General features: G+C 33.8%; 1 protein-coding gene across 6 annotated transcripts in view; it reads right to left on the reverse strand.

The window, feature by feature from the left end:
* Positions 1-25,835, reverse strand: part of Pcnx1 (pecanex 1) — a 151,135-nt gene that overhangs the window by 112,302 nt on the left and 12,998 nt on the right. For 5 of the 6 annotated variants that reach the window (XM_027931593.2, XM_071607712.1, XM_071607710.1 and 2 more), the window contains exons 2-3: positions 10,363-10,571; positions 1,217-1,322 (exon numbers count right to left, since the gene is read on the reverse strand). In XM_027931593.2, coding sequence (XP_027787394.1) covers positions 1,217-1,322; positions 10,363-10,571 — 315 coding nt within the window. Of the gene's footprint in view, positions 1-1,216; positions 1,323-5,255; positions 5,355-10,362; positions 10,572-25,835 lie in introns of those variants that run through there. The other variant, XM_071607713.1, reaches the window with a different exon arrangement.

Below are 25,835 nucleotides of genomic sequence, written 5' to 3' on the forward strand. Positions count from 1 at the left end.
AAGCTCTATTCAAGATTTTGACTCATAGAATATCATATTTTCATAATATTGTTCTCAGATAGTCTACTTATTTGTTAAATGAGGAGCCAAGTCCAATCCTACTTCTAAGGTTTTATTATCTATATACATATTTAATAGTCATTAATTGAAAGTCAGCTGTGCACAGGCAATATACTAAACAGTGAAAAAAAAAGGAAAATATACTCTATTGAGGCTTATAAACTGCCATATACTATCATATGCCAAAAAACTAAGTGCTATAAGTAATAAGTGCTCCATCTACAAGACAATGGGCCAACACCACAGGTCTTTGAAAATCTTGAGCAATAGAATGTGGTTACAAGAAGAGTTAGAGTTAGGCCAGAAAAGAAGATCTAAATCTCCCTCCACGACAGTGTGTGAGAGGGAGGAAAGTGGTTTCAGTCATCAAATTGTATATGAAACAATAGGAATGCTGGAATGAGAATCAGGAATTGAGGGCTAGCCTAGACCCTAACAGAAATCAGCTGTTTCTTCTACATAATGAAAGGTCTGACACAATGACCTCTAAACCCCACAACTACAAAACGTTCTATTACAAAAAGTTTCTCTCAAAGTTTACTTCACTCCAGGTAGTGAAGTCATCTGCAGAAAAGGCAAGCAGGAGTGACTGGGACTTGGCTTGAGCAGGAGATGTTTAGGACAAGAGAGAGAAGTGTATTAGCAAAATCAAGGTTAGACGTAATGAGAGTACAACAGGCTGCTGCCAAGGTAGAAGAAAACACTTTCAGAATTACTATCCTAAGCTAAAAGTAAAAGCTACACAGCAGAAATAAATTAAAATTGCCACCAGCAGATCTGCGTACTACTTCAAGTTAATGAATTCTATCTTAACATATATCAATACACTGAGATTTGGGGATAAGTTTTTTCTTTGTGTTTTTCTTTCCTTTCGTTGTTCTTTTTTTTTAAATGTTAAAACTAAGGATAACCACTGACGACTAAGATGGAGCAAGCTAGAAGCTAAATTTCCCAAGGCTTTTGCTACAATACAATCAAAACTACACATACTTATCCATGTGAAGAGATTTAAAAATAAGAATATTAATACATTACTAATAAATAATCAAAACAATAATTAGAAAGATAAACATCAACTATTATAAACATAAGAATAATTAAGACTACCATCAGGAGGAGAAAAAAAAAGGCAAAATAATACAGCATAGGTTCCTACCTGGTTGCTTGGATCTAGACCAGCATAAGAATTTCTTGAACTGCAACCAACTGGAGGTGTGGCCTCCCGAATGAATTCAGACATTTCAATCCCTCCACCAGGATCACTATGCAAGAAAAAAATTGGAAAGAGAGAATAACTATCATTATTCTGACACCAATTATTTTATTTTTGTTTAAGTTATATCTTTTTCTATAAAACTAAGAGATTCTGAGTTTTAAGAGGGGAAAAAAAATAAAGAATGATCACCCTTAATCTATAAAAATTCCCCAAACAGGAACTATTTAATAACCACATCACTATTTGAAAATATTTTAAATTCTTTTACCCAAGCTATCTATATCCAATCCAACATTAGAAACTGGCCTTAATTGCAATAATAGCATACTAAATATTTTATGATATGTGCCATAAAAATCACTCTAACAAAGAAATGATTGCCTGTTGTTTCCCAAGAACAAAGAGAAGTTAGTCAACTGTAAAAATGGAAAGTAATCAGATAATCACATTAGCTGATGTCTCCACGTGAGAAGTCTAAGCTGCATGACACAGTGATGAATGAACAAGACAAGAGTCATACTGGTTAAACTCTATCTGCATTTTTAAAGTACAGAAATTAACAAGGATCTGATTGTTTTAAGAACTGGAAATCTAAGATTTTAGATTTGCATATGTTGAGTTAGAAGGCACAAGTCAAATAAAATAAAATAAAATGATGCTGTGCAGTAACAAGTCTTAGAAAGTCCAAAGGGAAAAAAGTACTAGGATCAAAGAGCTGTGGAAAGTCATATAGAATACTTAGGAAAAATGGGAACTTCACAATTAGGGATGGAGAGAATCACACCAATTTCAAAAGTTTTAGAAATGTTAGTTTCCTCAGGACAAGAATTCTTAGAGCAACTCATGATCCTGTTTTTTACCCAAAGGTTTTTTTGCTCATTCTACTTTGCCATAAACAGAGTATCAATAATTTTTTTTAGCTATTATTATCAGGATAAAATTTCTAGGATATAGGCTGGACATTACAGTGGATATAAACTACCTTGCCACCCAGGATCTAATTCAACCTCCTCATACACATAAAAAGAAACCCCAAATTCTCCTAGGGATTTGAATAATGTTGATCCTACCTCCTCATGTTTAGGGGCACACTCTACTGGATAAAATAAATCAGCATATCCCAGTCTTCTGATCACTGAGATTAGTTCTAGAATAAACATAAACCCCAACACAGGCTAGTATGAATCAGGTCATGAATGTTCTATTGTTGACAGAGAAAATTTCTCAACACCTACAAGCCTTGATGCTGCGATATAAAGCCTGGAGCTGCTGCAGCCATCTTACAACCATGAGGTAGAATTTAACTAACAGCAAAGAGCAGAGCCTGGCTAAAAAAGAAGCAGTGTCATGACTGTTTGAAACTCTGCATCCTGACATATCTGAAGATATCCCTTACGTACAGACTTTTCAGTAACATGTACCATAAATTCCCTGTTTGGGTGGAGTATTCTGTTGCAATCAAAAAATATAAGCTAAAAAGAATTTATTTGCAAGCATACCTTTCATTAAAGTATTTATCAATATAGCAGTATAAATTATAGTGTTTTTATTATTAAATATCTCATACCTATAATGTCCCTGTTTGCCTAAAGGGTTCCTAATTCTAGGCATTTGACCATAGTCAGCTAGTTGACATCCAATGGTGAAAACTAGTTTTCTAACTTGCTATTCATTGATAAAAATAAGACACATTATGGCTGAGGTTATAGCTCAGTGGTAGAGCGCTTACCTAGCACTTTGACACACTGGGTTCGATCCTCAGCACCACGTAAAAAAATAAACAAATAAAATGAAGGTATAAAAAAAATATATTGGAACCTGGTTACAAAAGTTAATGGCCAGGAGCTGGGGTTGTGGCTCAGTGGTAGAGCATTTGCCTAGCACGGGCGAGGTCCTGGGTTCGATCCTCAGCACCACATATAAATAAATAAAATAAAGGTATTGTGTCCAACTACATAATTTAAAAAAAAATTAATGGCCAATTCAGTGCAAAACTGCTCATGTATTGTAAGAAAAGTGGAATATGTTCAAGTTTTTAGCTGTGAGGTATTAACTCATACAGTTCTGAATTGAACAAAACTTAAAAGGTGTACATGAGGCAGATACTACCACACTGAGTTAGTTAATGATGAGAAAGAACCAGCAATGTTACTCCTATTTCTGCAGGAATGCTTCCTCTAAATCAGACCCAAAGAACACAGAAGACGGAAGTCACAGTAAAGACCGAAGGATAAAATACTCAGTACCACAGAAAGAATAGAAAGCCCTCATCTTGCCTTGTTTCGTTTTGTTGATGTATAACTCACATATAATTCACTAATTTAAATTGTACAATTCAAGGGTTTTTAGTATCTTCATTAAGTTATGAGATCATCACCATAGTTAACTTTAGAACATTCTATAATTTTATCACTTCTAAAACAAATTCCTTTAGTTATTATTCCTCTACTCTTTCCATCCTCCCTAGGCAACCACTAATCTAATTTCTGTCTCTATAGATTTGCCCATTCTGGATATCATCATATCAATGGAATTACATAGTATATAATTTTTCATGACTGGCTTAGGTTAGTAAGGAATTTAAACATATGTTTCAAGGTTCATTCACATTGCAGCATATATCAGCACTTTGTTTCTTTTTATGTCAAAGTCACATTTTACTGTATGAGTAGACCGTATTTTGTTTATCCAGTCACAGGGTGGACAGTCCTACCCACTTTCATACATCACTTCTGAGAGCAAATCCAAGTGATTACAATGCAAATGTAAAGTTATTATTAATAACAAACAAAATTAAGTATTTGCTAGTTGCTTAATATATCCCAGTGACAGGAGATCCTACTTTATTTGTGCTTTCTGATTAAAATGTCTTTCCTAAAATCCAAATATAAGTACTATTATCTTCATTTTACAAATGAAAAAACTGAACACTACAGATGTAAAATTTGCCTCTGGTCTCAGAGGAGTGAACAACATAAACTGGGTCACTGGCATATGAGGGTCAGGTGGCAAGGGAGGGTACAAATAATACTCAGCACTCTATAGTGTGTTAATATATCTGTATTCCTTCCTTCCTTTCCTTCCCTGCCTTCCTCCACACACCTGAATATAGTTACTTATAACCAATAGACACACTAAAATAAGGTTTCAACAGCAGATCTCTAAGCCCCTGCTCTTTCTAAGAAATCATGCTGCTCTTCAACATACTTATAAGTTCTCTCTCAAGGTCAAAACTAAAAAGTAACACCATTATCTAGAATAGATAGAATAGTGATTTGGGGGTGAGGGGGGCATACCGGGGATTGAACTCCAAGGCAATCACCCACTGAGCCACATGCCCAGCCCTATTTTGTATTTTATTTAGAGACAGGGTCTCACTGAGTTGCTTAGCGCCTCGCTTTTTGCTGAGTCTGGCTTTGAACTTGGCGATCCTCCTGTCTCAGCCTCCCAAGCCACTGGGATTACAGGCATGCACCACCCCGTACCTGCCAGAATAGAGATCTTAACCTCAGCACTACTCAGGACACATACTCCTTGACTGTTGAGGACTGACTGTGCATTGTAGGATGGCTAGCAGCATCCCTGGCCTTTACCCTACAGATGCCAAAGGCATCCCCCAGTAGTGACAACTGAAAATGTCTCCAAACATTGTCAAAGATTTCCTGAAGGGTAAAATCACCCCCAGGTCAGGTACGATGATCTAGAACTAACACTGGTCAATGGTCAACTTTGAAAAACAGAGGGTAGGGAGGATTAAAACAACAAAAATGATTAAGGGGAAAAAATGGACAGCTCTTTTATTTTTTAAAAAAATCCTCCAGCAAAATTTCTATACTCCACTCATCTCTACAAATGCAGAAGCAGAACTTTCAGTCACACTATAGAGATTCTAAGTATAGCTAAACACATAAAATGACTAAGAGTTTTCTTTTATTAGCAAGACTTGCAGGTTTTTAGAAATGGAGATTTCAGCACATACCTGGAAAGTATGGTAGTTTACAATTCTCACAGAAGCAAAGTGGTCTACTGCAGTAAGCAATACACCAAATTCTGGGAATCTCTACCTTTATGCCTTAATTTCCCCATCTGTTAAAAAAGAAAAAACCAGGTACAGGGAAAGGCAGAAAAGTAGAAGGGGTCTAATCTGAATTACAGAAGAAATTTTCAAACTAATTTGTTTATTATTAGTATCATATTAATTGCTATGTTCAGACTTTGATCAGAAACTTCACAGTACCATTACAGTACTAAATTTACAAATCTAATCTAGATTATAATGATGCATATGAAGTATGAATAGATAAAACAAAGTCCCTAAACAGAATAAATCTCCCTCAGAAAACTCAGCCTAAAATTCAGCTTCGTATAATTTAAATGGATCTTTGGTTTACAAGGCATTGTTATATTACAAGCATTGCTGCCATGAAAAGAGAAAATGCTTGTTTCCTCAAATATTTGCATTCAAATTCTTAAATTCAATTGCTGGCTTTCTCTTCTGAAGCATTAAAAATGTAACAGAAACAGTCTCTGATTCTGTCAACAAGATAGAGACTTAAGCACTTTTGAACTGCAGTACTACATAAGAGAAGCCAATGAAAACTAAGGCTCACAAAAGTCCTACTGTATTCATTCATTCACAGAACAGACTGACTATGTACCAAGCACAGTAAGAGGCTCTAAATATGAAAATACACATTTTCCTGCACATTACTTTTCCTCAGAACAGAATCTGAGATTCGCAAGTGGTCAGATGAGGAAAAGAGGTCAAAAACAAAAATTATAGCCAAGATCTTCCTTTAATAGTGAAGCTTAAAAACATCCTATTTAAGAGTAGGGAAAAAATAAGGATATATACCAATACCATTTCTATTTTAATCAGAAGCTAGAAGCCATGGCCAACCAAAAAATCGAATGAGTATAAGGACTAGAAAGGGAAAATTAAAAGAGTCATCATTTGTAGAAAAATCAAGAAATAACCTATAATGTATCATAATTAATAAGAAAGTTATGAAGGTTGTTGGATACAAATTAAACCGTTACATTTAAGGGAGGAAAAAACAGAAAATGCAATTTAAAGAAAATTAAAAAGAAGGAAGAAACTATAGAATAACAATCAATTTCTGTTTAATGAAACAAATTACAAAATTTTACTAAAGAGAATTTTTAAAGACAAATTGAGAGATTCAATATACTAAAGATAGAAATACTTGGCAAAGAAATCTCTATTTTCAAAGCAATTTGAATAAAAATACCAAGTTCTTACAGATATATCTTGATAAACTCTAAGGTTTATATCAAATAGCAAAGAGCCAAAAATAGCCAAGTCACTCCTGAAAAAGAACAAGGTAGAAGTTTGCCCCACCAGCCATCAAGAGCCATGCTATAAAGCTACAGTAATTAGAACAGTGTGGTTAAGGCAAGGCATAGACAACCAGGTTAACTAAATAGAAAAGAGAGCCGTAAAACACACCACCACATAAGGAAACTCAGTTCATGACAGCAAATACTGCAGGTTTCTAAGGAAAAGACAGCCCTCTTAACAAACAGGTAAATTAATCATTCATAAAGAAAAAGTAAGTCAATCCCTATGTGACACTAAAATAATTTCAGCTGTCTCTAAAATAATTTCAGAGAGAACTGAAATGTGAAAATAAAAGAAACATGAAACTTTAAAAAGTCAATACTGAAGAATATCTTTTCATACCTCTATATAGGAAATAATCTCCTAAAAAACAAAAATGCTCATTTTTAAAAATGATAAATTATATTTTATTAAATTTAAGAATATATGATAATCAAAAGAAAGCAAAATTAAAAGTCACAAACTGGGAGACGTCTATAATGTACATAACTAATAAAGAAGAAGCATAAACATTTTTTAAATTTCTACTTATCAATAAGAAAAAACTACAAAGAAAAATTAAACAAGACATAAATGGACACCGGAAAGAAGAGAAAACCTAAGTGGAACCTATATATAAAATAAGATGCTTGACCTCATTAATAATCAGAAAGGTTAACTAAAAGTTACAGTGAGACATATTTTACACTCACATGAATGGCAAATGTTAAAAGTTTGCCAATATCAAATACTGATGAGACTGTGGAATAAGGAACTTTCACATATTACTAGAGTATAAATTGGTAAAAATCATTTCGGCAAACAGCTTGGAATTACCTACTAAAATTAAACAAGAAAATGCTCTACAAATTGCCTTATGTAAACTAGATATACACATGTATACTAGAAGTCATGTACAATAATGTGCTATCAGAGCAAAAATTGGAAATAATCTGAATAACTATCAGCAGAAGAATGGACAAAGATTGTAATCTATTCCTATAGCAAGAGGCTACATGGCAGTGAATATGAATAAATCATAGGCATAAACCTTAACATGAGTGAATCAATAATACAAAACATACCATACCCAAAAAGTCTCTCACACAGAAACATACATAGTATGATTCTCTTTAGAAGATCCTAAAGCAGACAAAATAAATATTTCATATATTTAGGGATAGCTACAAAGATTGTATTACAGTAAAGGGAATTATTCACCCAAAAATCAAGATTGTGGTCCCTCTTAAAGAGAAGAATGGAATGAAATGGGAAAGAAATGCGTAGAGCTTCTATGGAGTTTGTATACTTCCCTGTTTCTTATGCTGTGCAGTGGGCAATTCATTTCATTTGACTATTTTTCTCTAAATTATACATATATTTGATATATTCTTTGGAATACATATATTTCACAATAAATACTTCTAAACTAAAAGAAACAGAACAGTAACTCATTAACAGAAGCAATTAAAAACATATATACACATATACCCATATACATAAAATCCAGAAATAATTAGAACAATTATGCAGAGGAAAGCTTAAGTAACTTCTCTAATATTTTATAATTGAGAATGATTCAAGCTCAGCTGACATAAAAGTAATATGTGGCATACAAAAAAAAATTATGATAGAAACTGAGTAAAAGTACTTGGCACATAGGACAAACAATTAAAATCCATCGTAAATATATATCTTCTCCAAACCAACAGTTAAAAAAAAAAAAGAACAGAAAAATAAACAAGCCCCCCAAAAATATAAATGACAAAAACACAAGAAAAAATGCCCCTATTTTGCTAGTAATCCAAAAGCAGAAATATTAAACACTGAGGGTTTTATCAGTGTTTTATAAAAATACTAACCCAGTATTTGTCAAAGGTTTAAAAGAGAAGGTGGTGGGGGAGGTCCTCAAACTGCAGATCATGATAGTTAAACAGCAAATCTTTGGAATTTGGCAATATGTATTAGAAAGCTTAGAAATGTATGTAGCCACCAGGTATGGTGGTGTACACCAGTAATCCCAGCAGCTCAGGAGGCTCTCAAGTTCAAAGCCAGACTCAACAAAAGTGAGGTGCTAAAAGCAACTCAGCAAAATAAAATACAAAATAGGTTTGGGGATGTTGCTCAGTGGTTAGTGCCCCTGAGTTCAATCCCGTACCAAAAAAAAAAAAAAAAAAAAAAATGTAGCCTTTCCAGTAACTATACCTCTGATAAATCATGGCAAAACATTTAATCATTTAAAATTTAAGGATCACAGTAATCTTTCTAACATTGAAATTTAAATTTGAAAATAACTAAAAATAGGATAGGTAAATTATTATACATCCACACAAGGGAATACTATGCATCAGTAAAAATAATACCACAGAAATTTTGTTTTCATTACTTCAAATATTAGCCAAGGAATAATCAGTGCCAGAAACTGATTTTAAGGCCTGGAAATATAATAGTTTTTAAGAAAAGGTCCCTGACTTCAAGAAGTTTATAAATGCAATTCAGATAAGTTGAGGAAGTGATTAAAACAATGAATAAAATCATTACAAAAGTAAAATACCTGCACAATGAACAAATGTGGCAATCATATAGGAATGAGGAAAAAATATAACTGAAAAGAGATAGTCTTTTAATGCACTAGAAAACATAAAGAAATATTACATGCCTTAATAGGAGCATCCACCTTTCATTATATTATTTATACCTTAATATCTGAAATAGCTCATTATTATATGCCGAGTGGACACACAGCATAGTGGATAAAAGAATAGACTCCAGAACTTGAGTGCTTGAATTATTTGATCTTTCTCAATTTGGTTTCTACGTCTATAAGTTAGGAATAAAACAGCATCTACCTCACAGAATGATTTAGAGGACTGAATGAGCTTAATATATGTCAGATGTTCACATAGGAACTGCTTGTTTTTAAGCTTTATATTAGCAATATTTATTATTTCTACAAGAACACAAGAAACTTTTGACCATAAACAAAGTAGGTTTCTCTTCAAAAAGAAAAAGCTAGTAGAGCCAAGGAAATATGTTACAATGTGGCTGTGAGCAATCCTTTAGCTGGGATAGGAAGGGAAAGTTTCCAAGGCAACATCTAGCTAAACTTGAACCCTAAAAAGTCAGTCTTCTGAAGATTGAGGAAAGAACAACTAAATTTCAAAGGTTAAAATATAAAATTAAAGCTGGGCCTACAGCTCAGTGGTAGAGCACTTCCCTGGCATTTGCAAGGCCCTGTGTTTAATCCCCAACACTGCAAAAAAGAAGAACAAGAAGAATATAAAATTGAAATTGGAGTCACATAATGTGACTCCAATTGAAATTTTTATTTACAATAAAGTGAAACATGCAGATAATGTCAAGTAAAACATCACAATGTATTTAAGATATACATACATTTCATTTATACATGTAAGTTTTTTAAATGATGAGATTTATAAGTTATGCTTTGAAATTATTTCTTCAAGCTGTGTTACCTTGGTTTTGGGTGTTGGTATGAGTAACTATTATGTGGTAACCTATTTTTTCTAACCTCTTCAGAAATGAGGCCAATGATATTGATTTAATCCCCCAAACATGCCAGTTAGTTTTGCTCTATTCTAATATTACAATGTGCCCTGGACATTATACCTTTAGTGGTAAGATCTAATACTGCCTTCAAACCATATAAAGACACAGTAATTACATCATTACACACACACCACAATTTATGTCGTTACACACTGAGCAACATGGGTTTTCTTACCTAGGTCCATTGCTATCTTTTCTCCTGGTTGAACAGTTGCCTTGTTCAGCTTTGGCTCGCTGATCTGTGAGCTCATTTGCACTCCTATCTACAATTTCTCCAGCATCCAGTGCTCTGTGTAGTCGATAGTTGACCATCTTCAGAACAATGAAAACAGCAGCTACCACAGGACAATAAACTGCTACTATAATCATGGAAGAAGGAAGGGCCTTTAAGAGAAAGGAAATGAAGATAAGCATTTTAGAACGTTTTACATTTTACTCAAAGAAATCTATATCTAAAATAATAAACACATATTTACGTACAAAACAATTAAGTTACTAGCTCTTAATTGCAAAGGTGGAAGTCCACAGTGCCCAATACAGAAGCCCTACATGTGGTTAGTGAGCACCTGAAATGTGGTTTAGTTTGAATTGATGTCCCATAAGAAAAAAAAAAAAGAAAAAAACCAATGGATTTTAAAGACAGTATGAAAAAGAAATGTAAAATATCTCAATTCTTACACTGATCACATGTTGAAATAACAGCATACTGGGTTAAGCAAAACATTATTGAAATTAATTTTCAACTGTTTCTTGTCACTATTACTACTACACAACTTTAAATTACCTATGTGGTTCACATTACATTTCTGGCAAAATGCTTTAAATACAACTGGAGAGCTAAGGTATCCCATTATATGTGAGTAAGTCAGGGTTGTGATCCAAATACAATCTCTGTTTACATGCTCTGTTTTTTTATTCTTTTGTAGGATACAGTCTCTTTATGTTCCAGAAAACTGGAACGTAAACTGTCATGACAATGACCTTGGAACTCTGACTGTAAAATCAGGTAAGACATGGGAGATACACAATATCCAATTTATTCTAAAGTATTTAAATGCTTAAAATATTTTAAAAATGCCTGCCTGCCAAATTAAAAAATAAATAATTCAAAAAATAAGCAGTAAATCAACTGAAATAAATCAGTCACGTATACTAGGTGTAGGGAGTGTAGACCTTCATATTTGAAGATTATGTGGAACCTGAATATCAGGATGGCAGGCTCAGAAACCACCCCACTCCACAGTCCTCAGAGTTGCTGCTGGCAGAAAGTATAAAACTAGGTTCAACATATCCCCACTTTCATGAGGAAAATAATCATTCTGGATGTCTGTAGCTCCAGAACCCATATTTTTGTAAGAGTCAACCTGAGCCATCTGATAATGTGACTCCAAAATGGCTTGGAAAGGGAAAGCTCAAACTGCTCAAGATGATGAAATTGAAAAGTTCTTGATGAACCAGACAAATTTATAATACAGATAGGAAAAAGAAATTTTTCTAATTATTTAAGAAGAAAAGAGTGTCAAGTTGTAATTACGATGAAAAAGAGATTAAATATCAGATTTAGAAAAATTAAGTACTTAGAAAATTTTGTCAGATGATTTAAGTACTTAAAAATAAATGCTCAGCCAGGTGTGGTGACACACACCTGTAATCCCAGCGACTAGGGAGGCTGAGGCAGGAGAATGGCAAAGTCAAAGCCAGCCTCAGCAAAAGCGAGGAGCTAAAAAGCAATTCAGTAAGCCCCTGTCTCTAAATAAAATGCAAAATATGGCAGGGAATGTGGCTCAGTGGTTGAGTGCCCCTGAGTTCCATCCCCGGTACCCAATAAATAAATAAATGCTCAATTTATAGTTTCAATTTAAGTTAAAGGGATCTTAAGCTAGAAAAAAATAAATTTCTTAAAATGCTCATTCAAATGTGTTATAATTGAGTTTAAAATTCTTTAACTGTTTAATTTAAAACTTTAATAAATCAGTATAAAAATCAAAAGTGCCCTGAATAATCTTTTCTGGGCAAAATGGCCATCCTCAAACACACACACACACACACACACACACACACACACACACAATGTGATACACACAAAAATATACACCACTTGTAGAATTCACAAAACTTCTCTTGTGATGTTGGTTTCCATCTAAAATGTTCTCATAAAACTAGAATTCTTGAAGATCCAGGAAACTGAGATCTACTGTTTGAATGACTTAGCCAAGATTACCCATCTTGATAATAAGGGAGGTTATATCCCTATTTCACTACCTGTTATATACCACATTGCTGATACCATTTTCAAGTGTAAAGTGCCAATGAAAAACAAGAGTTTCATCCTTATTTACCATCATTCATATTAAGGTAAAAACAACTGATTATATTATTAAGCAGATAGAAAGGAAATAAGCCCAACATTATTAATCAATGTTAGACAAACTCAATGAAAACATTAAGTTTCTCATCCCTCCCGATGAGAAAAGATAAAACTGAGTATTTAACATTAAATAGTTAGTCTATAGTATATGCCTCTACACACACACACACAAAAAAAAGGCAAAGATTATGAACATTTAAAACAGATTTAAATAAACTCACTTCCTACTGTGAGACTGCTAAGAATATTGGATAACTGAGTGCAACAAACACTGAAATATAAGAATTTATCAATGAAGTAGAGTTCCTTTCTTAAAAACACTGCATAATGAAAAGACTATAAACAAAGTGATACTTTTTTCCCCAAATGTAATTTAAGTGACCATTACATACCAGGAACCAGTATCAAATGAATAACACATATTTTCTACTCAAATTACAAAAACTGCCCATTTAATTTACACTATGTAGTTTGAACGTAAAAGCCCTGCCAGTGGTAAATTCCAACATTTCTAGGTGTCAGAGGACAGTTGTACTCAAATAGCTTCACTCTTCCCTAAGTGTATAGACTCACAGGCTGCTTAAACCTCCTGTCTACTCCACCTGCATTACCACCTTAAGCTCTCAGCTGACTCTGAGACAGCTGACAACATTAGCATCACATCTTAAAAGATTATCAACCTTCCCTGTAATTACAATTCACTAATATTACAGGAAAATTGTAAGCAGTGTCTGCCTTTGCAGGATGTTTCATTAGTCCTCTAAAATCAAACACCAAAACCTAGAAACTAGCTAATTCACCTGTTCCTCAGTTTTATGGATTATATATACATTGACTTAATTTCTGTTCTATAACAAACGATACTTTAGAAAGTGTTACTAACATTTCCAAAAGAACACTTTTCATCTTCTTAGGTTATATGATTGTAAATGTTATCTTCAAATTAATGCTGATATAACTAAGCACATTAACAGTCCCTAGGTAATAAAAGCTAATATGTTTTATCATGAGATACAAGTCTATCTACAGGTATAAACCTGTACTGCTTGTACAGAGAGATTGGTTGTACTCCTTTCCTAGGATACTACCAGCAGTGGACAGTAGAGATGGAAAGCTGCAGAGCAGCTGGTATAATACTGATGGACAAACAAGGCATTCATTAAATAACTATAAAGGTCACAACCCTAGAAGCACAAGATAAAGATGCAGAATCATCCTGGGCTTCAGACAGTTTTCCTATATATCTTAATATGTAAACATATTATATATCTTAAGCATCAGAACATTACAGAACTTAAAAGGTAATAAAATTAAAGCAGACAAGCTAGATGTTTTCAAATTCTATTATGCCATAATTAGTTAGCTTCTTATTTTGAGACTCACTTACTGTGTAGCAATACTCAGCTATTCAAACCACTTCAGTCGGAAATCAGTGATTGATAACTTAAAAGAATGGCAGGCATATTATTTACAATTGAGACCAAGGCTGGGAAATTAAAGCAAAAATTTTTAAACAAATATCTTAAAATGTCATCATTAATGCAAGTCATCTTTTATGCTTATTTGGGGGGTTTCCACTATTACAACTTCCTCATTATTTAAGGCATTGTTTATAAAACATTTTGGCATTACATACTAAGCATGCAAGAAAATGTGAACTGGGGCTGGGGATGTGGCTCAAGTGGTAGCACTCTCACCTAGCATGCATAAGGCACTGGGTTCGATTCTCAGCACCACATAAAAACAAAATAAAGATTTTGTGTCCACCTAAAACTAAAAAATAAATATTAAAAAAAAGAAAATATGAACTATGTATTTTAGGTAAAAAGTTATCATATTTAAATTTTTTAAACTGGAAGATGAATTAAAGACTTTAATTTCAACAGCAAAACTAATAAAACTTTAAAAGAACGTCTTTATGACCTTTTCAGTAGATTTATTAAAAATGACTCTCAAAGAATATACTAGAAAAGGACTATGAATTAAAATTAAGAACTTCTGTTCATTGAGAGACACTGTGAGAAGACAAGCCTCAACTAGAAGACACATTAAAACAAGTATTATTATGTGTATGTGTGCATATTTATATACACACAATATATACATACACAATATATATACACATATGCATGTCCATGTATGTGTATACGTGACATATAAAGAACTCTTACAAAAACAATAACAATGAAACTATTTATTAAGAACAAAAGACTTTACCTAGAAAAGGAACTATAAATGACCAATTAATACAACACATGAAGCCTGGCAATGTGGCTCAGTCACAGAGCGTCTACCTAGCATGCTCAAGGTACTAGACTGAATACCTAGTTCTACAAAGAAAAACAAAAGAACCCCCTCCCCCCCGCCACAGCACACACACACACAGCCAGATAGAATGGCTTATGCCCAGTTATTCGGGACACTGAGGTAGGATTTCAAGTTTGAGGCCAGCGAGATACTTTCTCAAAGTAAATAAATAAAAGGGCTGGGGATGAAATTTAGTGGTAGGGCATGCCTGGGTTCAAACCCCAGTACTGGAAGTAGGCAGGTAGGGGAACTAGGACCACACACATAATAAAGGTGTTCAACTTCACCTAATCAGACAGCCCACATCAATATACCACACAATGCTCATTTCTATGAGCAAATATTAGGAAATCTGATAAAATTAAGTATAGAGAACCAGAACTGTTAAAATATAAATTGACAGATACAAAGTCCAAGGCACAACAATTCCTCCTGCAAGTATAAAATTCAGATATAAATGCAATACTAGGAAACTTACAAAACATGAAAGGAAACCTCAATTGAAAAATGGAAAGTGGAGACTGTTTTCCAACGGAACTTAATACATCAGTGAAAAACTACAGCTAACTGCAGCAACACAGATACACTGAATAAATACAACATATCCCAAAGATAAATTATGTTTCACTGTATTTTCTTGAGTTTTTAGATAATAGGTATTTCTTTACAATTAGGAAAAAAACTAAAATTTTAATAGTAATACAAAGGTTTTCATGAAAGAACATATTAGCTTTTATCTTTAATAAAGATCTATATTTACCTCAATGATAGGTTTAGTAATAGATTTGAGTTTCCCATCAACATAGTCTCTTACCTTCCTCCTTAATTGTAAGAAGCTCAAAAAAAAAAAAAAAAAAAAAAGAAAACTCTTAATTCCCAATTACACTGGTATAGTCAGAAGTATTTACATCAATCACATAACACTATATATTCAGGTCAAATATAAAGTCAAAAAGCCTTCTTATTGAAAACTGGGTTAGATCCTTTTAACAAAATCATTCATCCTAAAAGTTAGATGGATAGAAATGCTAATTAAAACCACAAATCAAAACCACACCCCATTTAATAAGATAGCTACTATTAAAAAAAACAAAGCAGTAGCAAGTATGTGAACAAATTGGTGGGACACTTGTGCACTGCTGGTGAGAACATAAAATGGTATGGTTCCTATAAAAACAGTACAACAGTTCCTCAAAAAGTTAAAAATAGTTACCACATGATCTAACAATGTCAATACTGCATATATATCAAAAAAAAAAAAAACACAAAAAACAAAAGCATGATCCCTATATCTGCCCACTCATGTATTTAACAGCATTATTTACATTTGGGTAGAAGCAACCAAAATGTTCATCAATGGATGAATGAACAAATTGTATACTCATACAAGGGAATACTGTTTGGCCTTGAAAAATGAAAGAAATTTGTCATGTGCTACAACATGAATGAACTTGAAGATATTACACTAAGTGAAATAAGAAAGCCACAAAAAGACAACATACTTGATAAGTCCACTTATATGAAATATCTAAAGCAATCAAAGTCACAGAAACAAAGTAGAAGGTGGTTGCCAGGAGCTGCTAAGAGCAGGGGTAGTAAAGGGAAAAAAGGAGTTGTTTTTTAATGGGTATGGAGTTTCAATTTTGCAAGATGAAGAAATTCTGGTCATCTACTATGCAATAATGAACTATATTTAATACCACTGAATGGTAGAGTAGCCTCTCCTTATCCATGGGAGAGACATATTCCAAGGTCCCCCCGTGGATGGATGCCTCAAACTGTGAATGGTACCAAACCCTTTGTTTACTCTTATACATGCATGGACATATAAAACTTAATTTAAAATTAGACATAGTGTAGATTTAATGATAATTTATAGATTTCAGCAACCTCAGCATTTGACTTTTTTTCCTTTAATTCAAAAAGTCTCACCTTTTTTACTTAAAGGAAGCATTTTACAACAGCATGTTTGGTCTATCTTAAGTGCCAACACCACTACTTTGGAACTTTGGGCCCATTAAGTTAAAAAAATCAGGTTACTTGAACACACTGTAACATTGAACAAACTGCAATACTGTGGAACTAATGATAATTAAGAAGGCCACTAAGTGACGAAGGTATAGGTAGTGTACATGGATATGCTGGACATAGGGATGACACATGTCCTGGGCAAGAAAGCATGAACTCAGAATAGTCTATTTAAAACTTATTTCTGGAGCTTTCCATTTAATATTTTCATATAGCAGCTGACCACAGGTAACTGAGACTGTTGAAAGTAAAATCAAAGACAGGGAGAGGGGAACTACTATACACTTAAAAATGGCTCAGATATTTTTTAAAAGATAAAATATTAATATAAAAAATTTAAGAGGAAATTTTGCTATGTGTTTTTCAACACAATTAAAAAAAAAAAAAAAAAGCTGAACAGATGAATAGTTTGTCTTTTCTCCAGTAAGGAAAGGAAATGAAATGCTGAAAAACAAACTGAATCATTTAGAACACAATTTAATTCTGACAGTGTATCCCAACAAACAACTGGGATATTTTAATTCAGGAATGACAGGTTCCAGATATTCAAGATGCCAAATACATTCTGATGAGACCCTTGAAGAAGCCATTTGAAATCAAATACTTGGAATCACTAAAATGTTCAAACTAGAATTATCACAGTCATAAGATAACTTTATCTTTTATTTCATTTCAAGAAGTCAAGTGAATGATTCCCCACTATGATTACCACTCTTCATGGTAGAAATAGACTTTTACCTGATGCTCGTTTCCTTGTACAGCCAAGTAAAAACATATGATCACTTTCTATGCTTTGTTTTGGATTCATAATTTTCCTTATTTCCACAGACTCAACATCTAGAAATATACTGTTGCCAAAAGACTAGTTCCTGGGGCTGGGATTGTGGCTCAGCGGTAGAGTGATCGCCTCACACTTGTGGGACCCTGGGTTCGATCCTCAGCACCACATAAAAATAAAATAAGTGAAATAAAGGTATTGTGTCCAACTACAACCCAAAAGTAAGTATTTTTTAAAAACTATTTTTTAAAAAAGACTATTTCCTCAACATACTTATAGGTATTCTCTATCCATTAAATTAATCTCAATGCACCTTTTACATTCTAGGTTACAAAGTGGTTTACCACTGAATCAAACAGTATCAACTAACATCTAATACTTATTATCATGTGCAATGCGTATTTCTAAGAGCTTGATATGTAGTAACTTATTTAACCATCACAATCACCTAATGAAGTTGGTTCTATCATTCTCCCTATTGTAGAGATGAAGAAAATGAGACAAAGAGAGGTAAGTGAACTTAGTCTCAAAAAGAGATATTAAGTAGTAGTTTGGTTCCAGAGTCAGGAGTTAGCAAACTTTTTTGTTGTTGTTGACAGATAATAACTTCACATCTTTATGAGGTACAATGTGGTGTTTTGATACATTTTTACACTGTGTATTTATCAAGATATTCAAGATTATCCATCATCTCAAACATTTATCATCCCTTTCTAATGAAAATATTCAAAATCCTCCCCTTTGTCTACTTTGGGTTAGATGAGGCACGCTGTAAACTAGAATCACCCTCTGTGTAATAAAACACTCCCACTTATTCCTCCTATATGCCTGTGACTTTGCACCCATCAGCAAACTTTTTTGATATAAGGCCCAACAACAAGCATTTCACAATTTGCTGATTATCCGTTGTAACTACTCAACTCTGCTATTATAGTTACAAGCCACACAAAATATGTAAACAAATTAGTATGGTGTGTTCCAATAAAACTTTTTATAGACAACAAAATTTGAATTTTACATAAATTTCACATGCCACAAAATCCTTCTGATTTTTCTTTCAATCACTAAAAAAATGTAAAAACTATTCTTATTCTTAGCTCATAGGTCAGATAAAAACTACATGGGACATAGTTTGTTCCCCTATGCCTTAAATGAAAAATTATTTTGTTCCCTAACTAATAAAATATCATCACCAATCACTTCTCCCTCATATATGCCAAGTACAAACTTATAACCTGCCACAACACTAGTTTCATTCAACTGTGAAGCAAAGTAGCTCCAGCAAACACAGACCAATAATTGCTCCTCTGCAATCTATACCCATGAGCTGAGTGCATAAGTGTGTGCCTATAGTACCAGTAACTAAGGAGGCAGAAGCAGGATGATTCCAAGTTCAGACCAGCCTCTGCAACTTGAGACCCTGAGAGCTACTGGGTTCAATCCCCAGTGCGGGGGAGGTGGGGGATGCATAACCCTGAAATCAGGGCACATTCAACAGAGTCATTTTAATAACAAAATTCCAAAAATAGCTTATCTTGCTTTGTCTCCCAATAAAATAACTGGAATATTTTTAAGTAATTCTAAAGTTTTTAACAAAAGCATATAGTATACTTACTTTTTACTACATGAAGTTATAATTCTGTATACTGCCTCTGTTTTTTGATGTCTTCCTCTGTAATGAAAAAATTATCAATCTGCACTATTGATATTTTCTATAAGAATATCAACCAAGAATATTGGTTGATATTCTTATAGAAAATTGGTTCCATGGAAAGCACTAGAAAAAATTAAAATAACTTCAATGGGGTTGGGGATATAGCTCAGTTGGTAGAGGTACAGTGCTTGCCTCACATGCACAGGGCAAAGGGTTCAATCCCCAGCACCACAAAAAAAAAAAAAAAAAAACAAAGAAAAGAAAATCTTTGGGGCTGAGGCTGGGGCTCAGTGGTAGCGCACTTGCCTAGCTCTAAATAAGCTACACCAGAAACAATCACTGGCAAGTATGGAAGGAAAACTGAACTTAAATTTGTCTTACAGTTCTGACTGCTCTGCCGCTCTCTTGTAGAAAAATAAGTAAAAAATAAGTATTAAATAACAAAAAAATAGGTGGCAGATAAAAACAATAATTAGCAGAATTTAAAAACAGTATGCTTTATGACCTAGTCAAGGGAAAAAAAAAACTACACAGAGTAATTCCATCCTAAATTGTAGGCTCTATTCATCAATATCGGGACTATTCTAATGCTTTTTCAGAAGATGAAAACTGAACAGTTGGGCTGGGGCTGCAGCTCAGTGGCAAAGCATTTGCCTAGCATGCATGAGGTATTGGGTTCAATCCTTAGCACCACATAAAATAGAACAAATAAAATAAAGGCATTCTGTCCATCTACAACTACAAAAAAAATTTGGAAAAAAAAAACTGAACAGTTATAACAATAGGAAAGCTGCTTTCTTTCCAATGTCTACCCAAAATTCAGTCAGTCCTGTGGCTGTTTTCACTGGGTACAAATGACTAATGGGAAAAAGAACTGAGAATTTTTTGTTAACCTCTACAGAGAGAGCTAATTGGGGGTTAGGGGGACCCATCTCCACTTACTTATCCTGATGCAGAAATTCCTTTTGGTTTATTCACAAGAACAGTGAATGGAAAAGTTAATTCCTGCAATGTGTGGAATTCAGTTCAGTATACCACCTTTTGTTTCCGGTGAATGGGAAGAATACTGAAGACAAGAAAGGAATAAGGGCTTAGAAATCAAATATTGCCCACAAACAGAGAAAATGACTGTCTATGAAAAATGAGGGGAGAAACGTGGGGTTGTGGCTCAGCGGTATAGCACTCGCCTAGCACATGTGAGGTCCTGAGTTCGATCCTCAGCACCACATAAAAATAAATAAATAAAATAAAGGTATTGTGTCCAACTACAACTAAAAACTAAATATTAAAAAAAAATGAAGGGTGAGATTAGATCTGAAAGAAAATAAATGTTTTAATAAGCCTTCCAGTTTTCACATATAAGTTGACTCTAAAGGACTCAGAAAAGGCCATTATGTCAATGGCCATGGCTCTAGGGACTTAGCTCTCCTGTCTCCTTAGGGGGCTGATGTAAAGCCTTCTAGTTAGTTGTTTCCTTTCAGAGAGGAAAAGGAGAGACATTTCTCTCAATGTTGAAATTCAGGCATAACTTCCCATAGAAAAAATTTAAAAATACAGTATTCTATAAACATTGTTACACAATAGGTCAAATTAATTTTGGAAGGCCAGCTAGAATACATTTTCCCCAAAGGTAACTGGTTTTACAAGTGAGCTATTGGAACTTGAACCTATCCATATTACTCCAATTTTGAATGTTATCTATATAGTAAACATTTTAATACAAACAGAAGCATGAACAATGCTTGATACTATCTTTTATGTGTGGTATTTGCATTTTATATTTGTCACCCCATAATGTACATTTGTATTTACATTTTCAGCTGTAGAATAATTTTATTTATAAGTCAAAATTTATGTCCTATCACTCAGCAAAAAGGGAGCAAAGTAATATAGTACATGCAACTCATCAAGTAACATATTAAGTTACTGTACTAGGCCATAGAGAAGGTGAAAATCAGTATCTTCAAAGAAAAATGTTATACAAAATAAATTTAGATATATTATTTTATACTCTTATTTCTCAAAACAATTTCAATTTGTTCACAAATATCTTTAGCAACAGAACTTTCATCATTACAAAAGCTATATGAGTTATCTAACAGGTTTACATCAACATCAATTCAGTATAAGACACTCTGTGAATTAATTCTATTTGTCACAAAAACTCCTTTTGTGCTTCACTAGAACAATTTTTTTTCTCATTCATCTCATAAATACATATTCCTAGCTCCATAAACTGCTTAACTTAATCTTTCACAATTATGATGACATTCAGTGTCTGCACATTATTAGAACATTATAATAGCTATTATAGACTCTTGTTTTGTTTTTTTAATCAAGCCGTGTTGTTGCGAACACCCAAAAGGAAAATGGAGTGCATGCCTAGCATGTGTGAAGTACTGGGTTTGATCTTCAGCACCACATATAAATAATAAATGTATGTTTAAAAAAGAATGCTATAAAAAAATAATGAGCATTTTCTCACTTTATGTAAAAAGTATAACTATACTCTTATAGATGCAGTACAGTATATAAGCACAAAATAAATAACAATACAATGGCTCAAGTTTAAGTAAGAATAAAAATCATTTAATTCAATAACAAAAGTATTATGCTAAAAGAATCAAAACTATGCAGATCAAATAGAAATATTCCAAAATAAAATATCAGCAAACAAAAATTAATTATAAAAAGTTACAATTCAATTATATTTTGTTTCACTAAAATTCAGTGGAACAAATTACAAGCTGAAATACAAAACAAAAATCAGTAAGATTTATAAATTTTAAAAAAATATTAGCTCTCCTAGGAATATTAACCAGAACCCATACATCATTTCCATCACATTTGCCCTGAGCTCATTCAATTTGTTTGAAACAGAATGATAGTACTGCATACTACATAATCTACTTCTAACTTTAAAAGAAATGCTATATCACTTATTATATTTAAGGTGCATCAAACGTGAATGGTGTTTAACAAACACATACAAAAAAAGAACGAAAATATGACATATCATACTGCCTCCAATCAAGTAACTCAAGAAGCTTAATACATCAGAGCTCTATTCATTCAATGTATATTTATTGATCACCCATCAAGTCTCAGACCCCTTCTGAGAAATGGTAATACAGCAAAAACAAGAAATTTTTTTCCTTGAGCCTTTAGAAGAATGACTAACAATCAAGCGCCAAGTGTTTTAAATGGATTTATCTCACAACAATACTTTGAAGAAAGTTGTTATTATCATCTCCATCTTACAGATGACAAAACTGAAGCTGTAAAGTCATTTGCCCATGCCGCAGTCTGGCTGGGCACAATTCAGGAGCCACTTGTCAAAAGAAATGAACTTTATTTTTAGAACCACACACGCCAAACAAAACAGCTCCTCAGGAAAAACTTTCAGAGCCCAACTGCCACCTCCGGCTTCCCACAAGCCGCTCTCTCAACCACCAGCCTCCACCTCCCACAATCCTCCTGCTCTTGAGGCCCATTGGCTGGGTTGTGTGGGCGGAGCCAAAAAAAAGTCCCCCAATGAGCAGCTCCATGGTCTGAAAGGGCAGGGAAACAGCCCAATGAGCATCACCCAGAGGAGCCAATCAGCTAGATGTTGCTGGGGCCGCTGTGAGCCAATCATCAGCTGGCAGTCTGAAAGTTTGCTGGGGCCCCTTGGCTGTGGCTCTCAACATGCCCACAGCTGATAAGTGACAGAAATAGGATTTTATATTCAGTTTGACTTTAGAGACTGAGTTTTTCAGTAGTACTAGATGGTCTCCCTCCAAGACAGTGTCCTCAACTTTTTGTTCGTACTGACCTCCTGAGGAGCCTTTTCAGACATTTGTTTTCTATCGTGCCCCCCCCACATTGAAACTTTATTACTATAGACACACTCGATATTTTTATTACTGTATTACATCTCTATACCCAGAAAGAGTAAGATTTTTTTCACATACACACTCAAGAACTAATTTTTGCCTGCTTGAGTGTCACAGCACATCCACTGAGAATGCATGCTGTATGGTAGTTTCTCAGCCTTGACACTATTGACATTTCGGGCCAAACCTTTTATTTGGGATGCCATCCTGTGTATTGTGGAATGTTTAACACCATCCTTAGGCTCTACCCAATAGAAGCCAATAGCACTGCCAATCCAAAGTTAAAATCCCCCTGCCCTCCCCCCCCCAAAAAAAAGCCTCCGTCCCTGGAAACATGCAGCTAGGTGCTTCTATTTACATACTTATAAGTAATGCAGTTCCAGATTTTGTTCATAATAAACTGGAATTGGCACACTAAAAATAGATTGTAAACACTGCATCTCTATAGAAGGTATAATGGCAGTAGCAATAGCAAGGAGGAGATAATATCTGATATAAACACAACAAGAAAAGAACCCCACACTAGACCAGTAAGTGAAAGAACATTAAAGTTTAATAAAATCCATTCATAATATGTGCCACAGAACAAGGGTAACCCCCACCCCAAGTGATCCATGACACAAATTATCTCACTGTAAACAGATACAAGAACCATAACTAAATTCCAGGGAGAAAAGTGCACTTCAAAAATGGGCTTCCACTGCATTCAGTAATATGCTAGCCAAGGAGGGGAACCAGATTAAGGTTATAATTAGATGGTGATGGGAAGAACAGCTCTGAGAGTACTAGATTCAGAACACACATTGAAAATTATCAGGGAACACTTAGTTTACCACAAATCAATCACTAGTAGGCTTTCAGGAGCAGATCAATCAAATAGAAGCATCTTGCATAACTGTGTAGAGGATGGTGGTAGGAGGTGACTATGGGTAGTAGTCCTGAGGTCAGAGAGAAGAAAGAGGCAGTCTGTATAACCCTGAGCCAGTGATTATCTTCCAGGAGCCTCTGTTTCCTCATCTGTAAAATGGGAATAATATTATCTTCATTTCATAAGGCTATGAAGAGGACTAAATGAGAAAATGATGGATGGATATATAACAGCAAACAAATATTTGATTTTTTAAATAATGTTTAAGCAACGTAGTGAAAAAAAAGATCTCTGAGTACATATGATTCAGAGGAACTAATGATGAGCTACTAAAATCATGAGTTACATAAGATTTGTGGGACCTCAGGATACACAGAGGTAAAATATTAGTTCAGTTAATGATCAGAAGTCAGTGGAAAATAGACCAAAAAAATAAGAAATAAAGAAAAAAGACTATTTCATGCAAAAAACAACATAGAATAAAGCCAAAATAAGGAATAAGGCAAGGCTGTCCATTTTTACAACATTTAACATTGTATGTGTAAAGTGTCATGCAAAGCAATTACATGAGAGAAAAAGTATAAATATCAGAAAGAAAAATTATTATTTAGAAATATAATTGTGAGGCACTGGGTTTGATCCTCAGCACCACATAAAAATAAACAAAATAAAGGCATTCTGTCCATCTACAACTACAAAAAAAAATTTTTTTAAGAAATATAATTATGTATGTGAAAATTCTTTCAAAATCAAGAGAGAAATTATTAGAACAAAAAAGATCTAATTGTATAAGGTTGGCTGTAGATTAATAAACTAAAATCAATAGTTCTAAATGGGATCCTGGAACAGAAAAAAGAATATTACGTAAAAATTTTTAAAACCTGAATGAAGTATGAACTTTATATGAATGATGCTGTAAGAATATTGGCTTGCTGGCTGTGACCTAAGTTATCTAAGATGTTAATAACAGCAGAAACTGGGTGCAGGGTACATGAGATCCCTCTGTACTACCTTGGCAATTTTTCTGTAAATCTAAAAGCAGTCCAAAATAAAAAGTTTATTTTAAAATATAAGCCTCCTTACAAGCAATAACCAATTAGAAACAAAGTGGAAAAATGGTTTTATTTACACTAATATTAGAAACTAAAATCTAAGACTAATCCTAAGGAAAAAATGTACAGAATTACCATGAAGAAAACGTTTTAAAAAGATGTTGTAAGGGGCATAAAAGACTTGAATAAATCGAGAGATCACCTTGACTCAATATATACATGTCAAACTTCCCTCCCCCAAAGTAATGCCTCCACAAACTTAGTGCCATTTCAATAAAAAATTAAACAGTATCTCTAAGAAACTTAAAATAGAAAAGTAAGCATGCAAGAATAGCCAGAAAGTAATGAAAAAAAATAACAATACAGAACACAGTGAGACTATCACTATGAAAAATGTAATATAAGGCTAGGTTGTGGCTCAGTGGTAGAGCACTCACTTAGCACATATGAGGGCCTGGGTTCAATCCTTAGCACCACATAAAAATGAATAAAATAAAGGTATTGTGTCCAACTACAACTAAAAAATAAATATTTTTTAAATGTAGATATAGTTATAGACACACACACACACACATATATAAAACTAGAGTCACCAAAAATACATGGGATTCATGTAAGAACAGACATGTTGATGGCACAGAAAACCCAAAATATCTCAGTACAAATTTAGATTATGAAAAAGGTAGCATTTAAGCCACAGAGAAAAAGATGGAATTGT

Source organism: Marmota flaviventris, chromosome 2, assembly GCF_047511675.1.
Source record: "Marmota flaviventris isolate mMarFla1 chromosome 2, mMarFla1.hap1, whole genome shotgun sequence".
Classification (NCBI taxonomy): domain Eukaryota; kingdom Metazoa; phylum Chordata; class Mammalia; order Rodentia; family Sciuridae; genus Marmota; species Marmota flaviventris.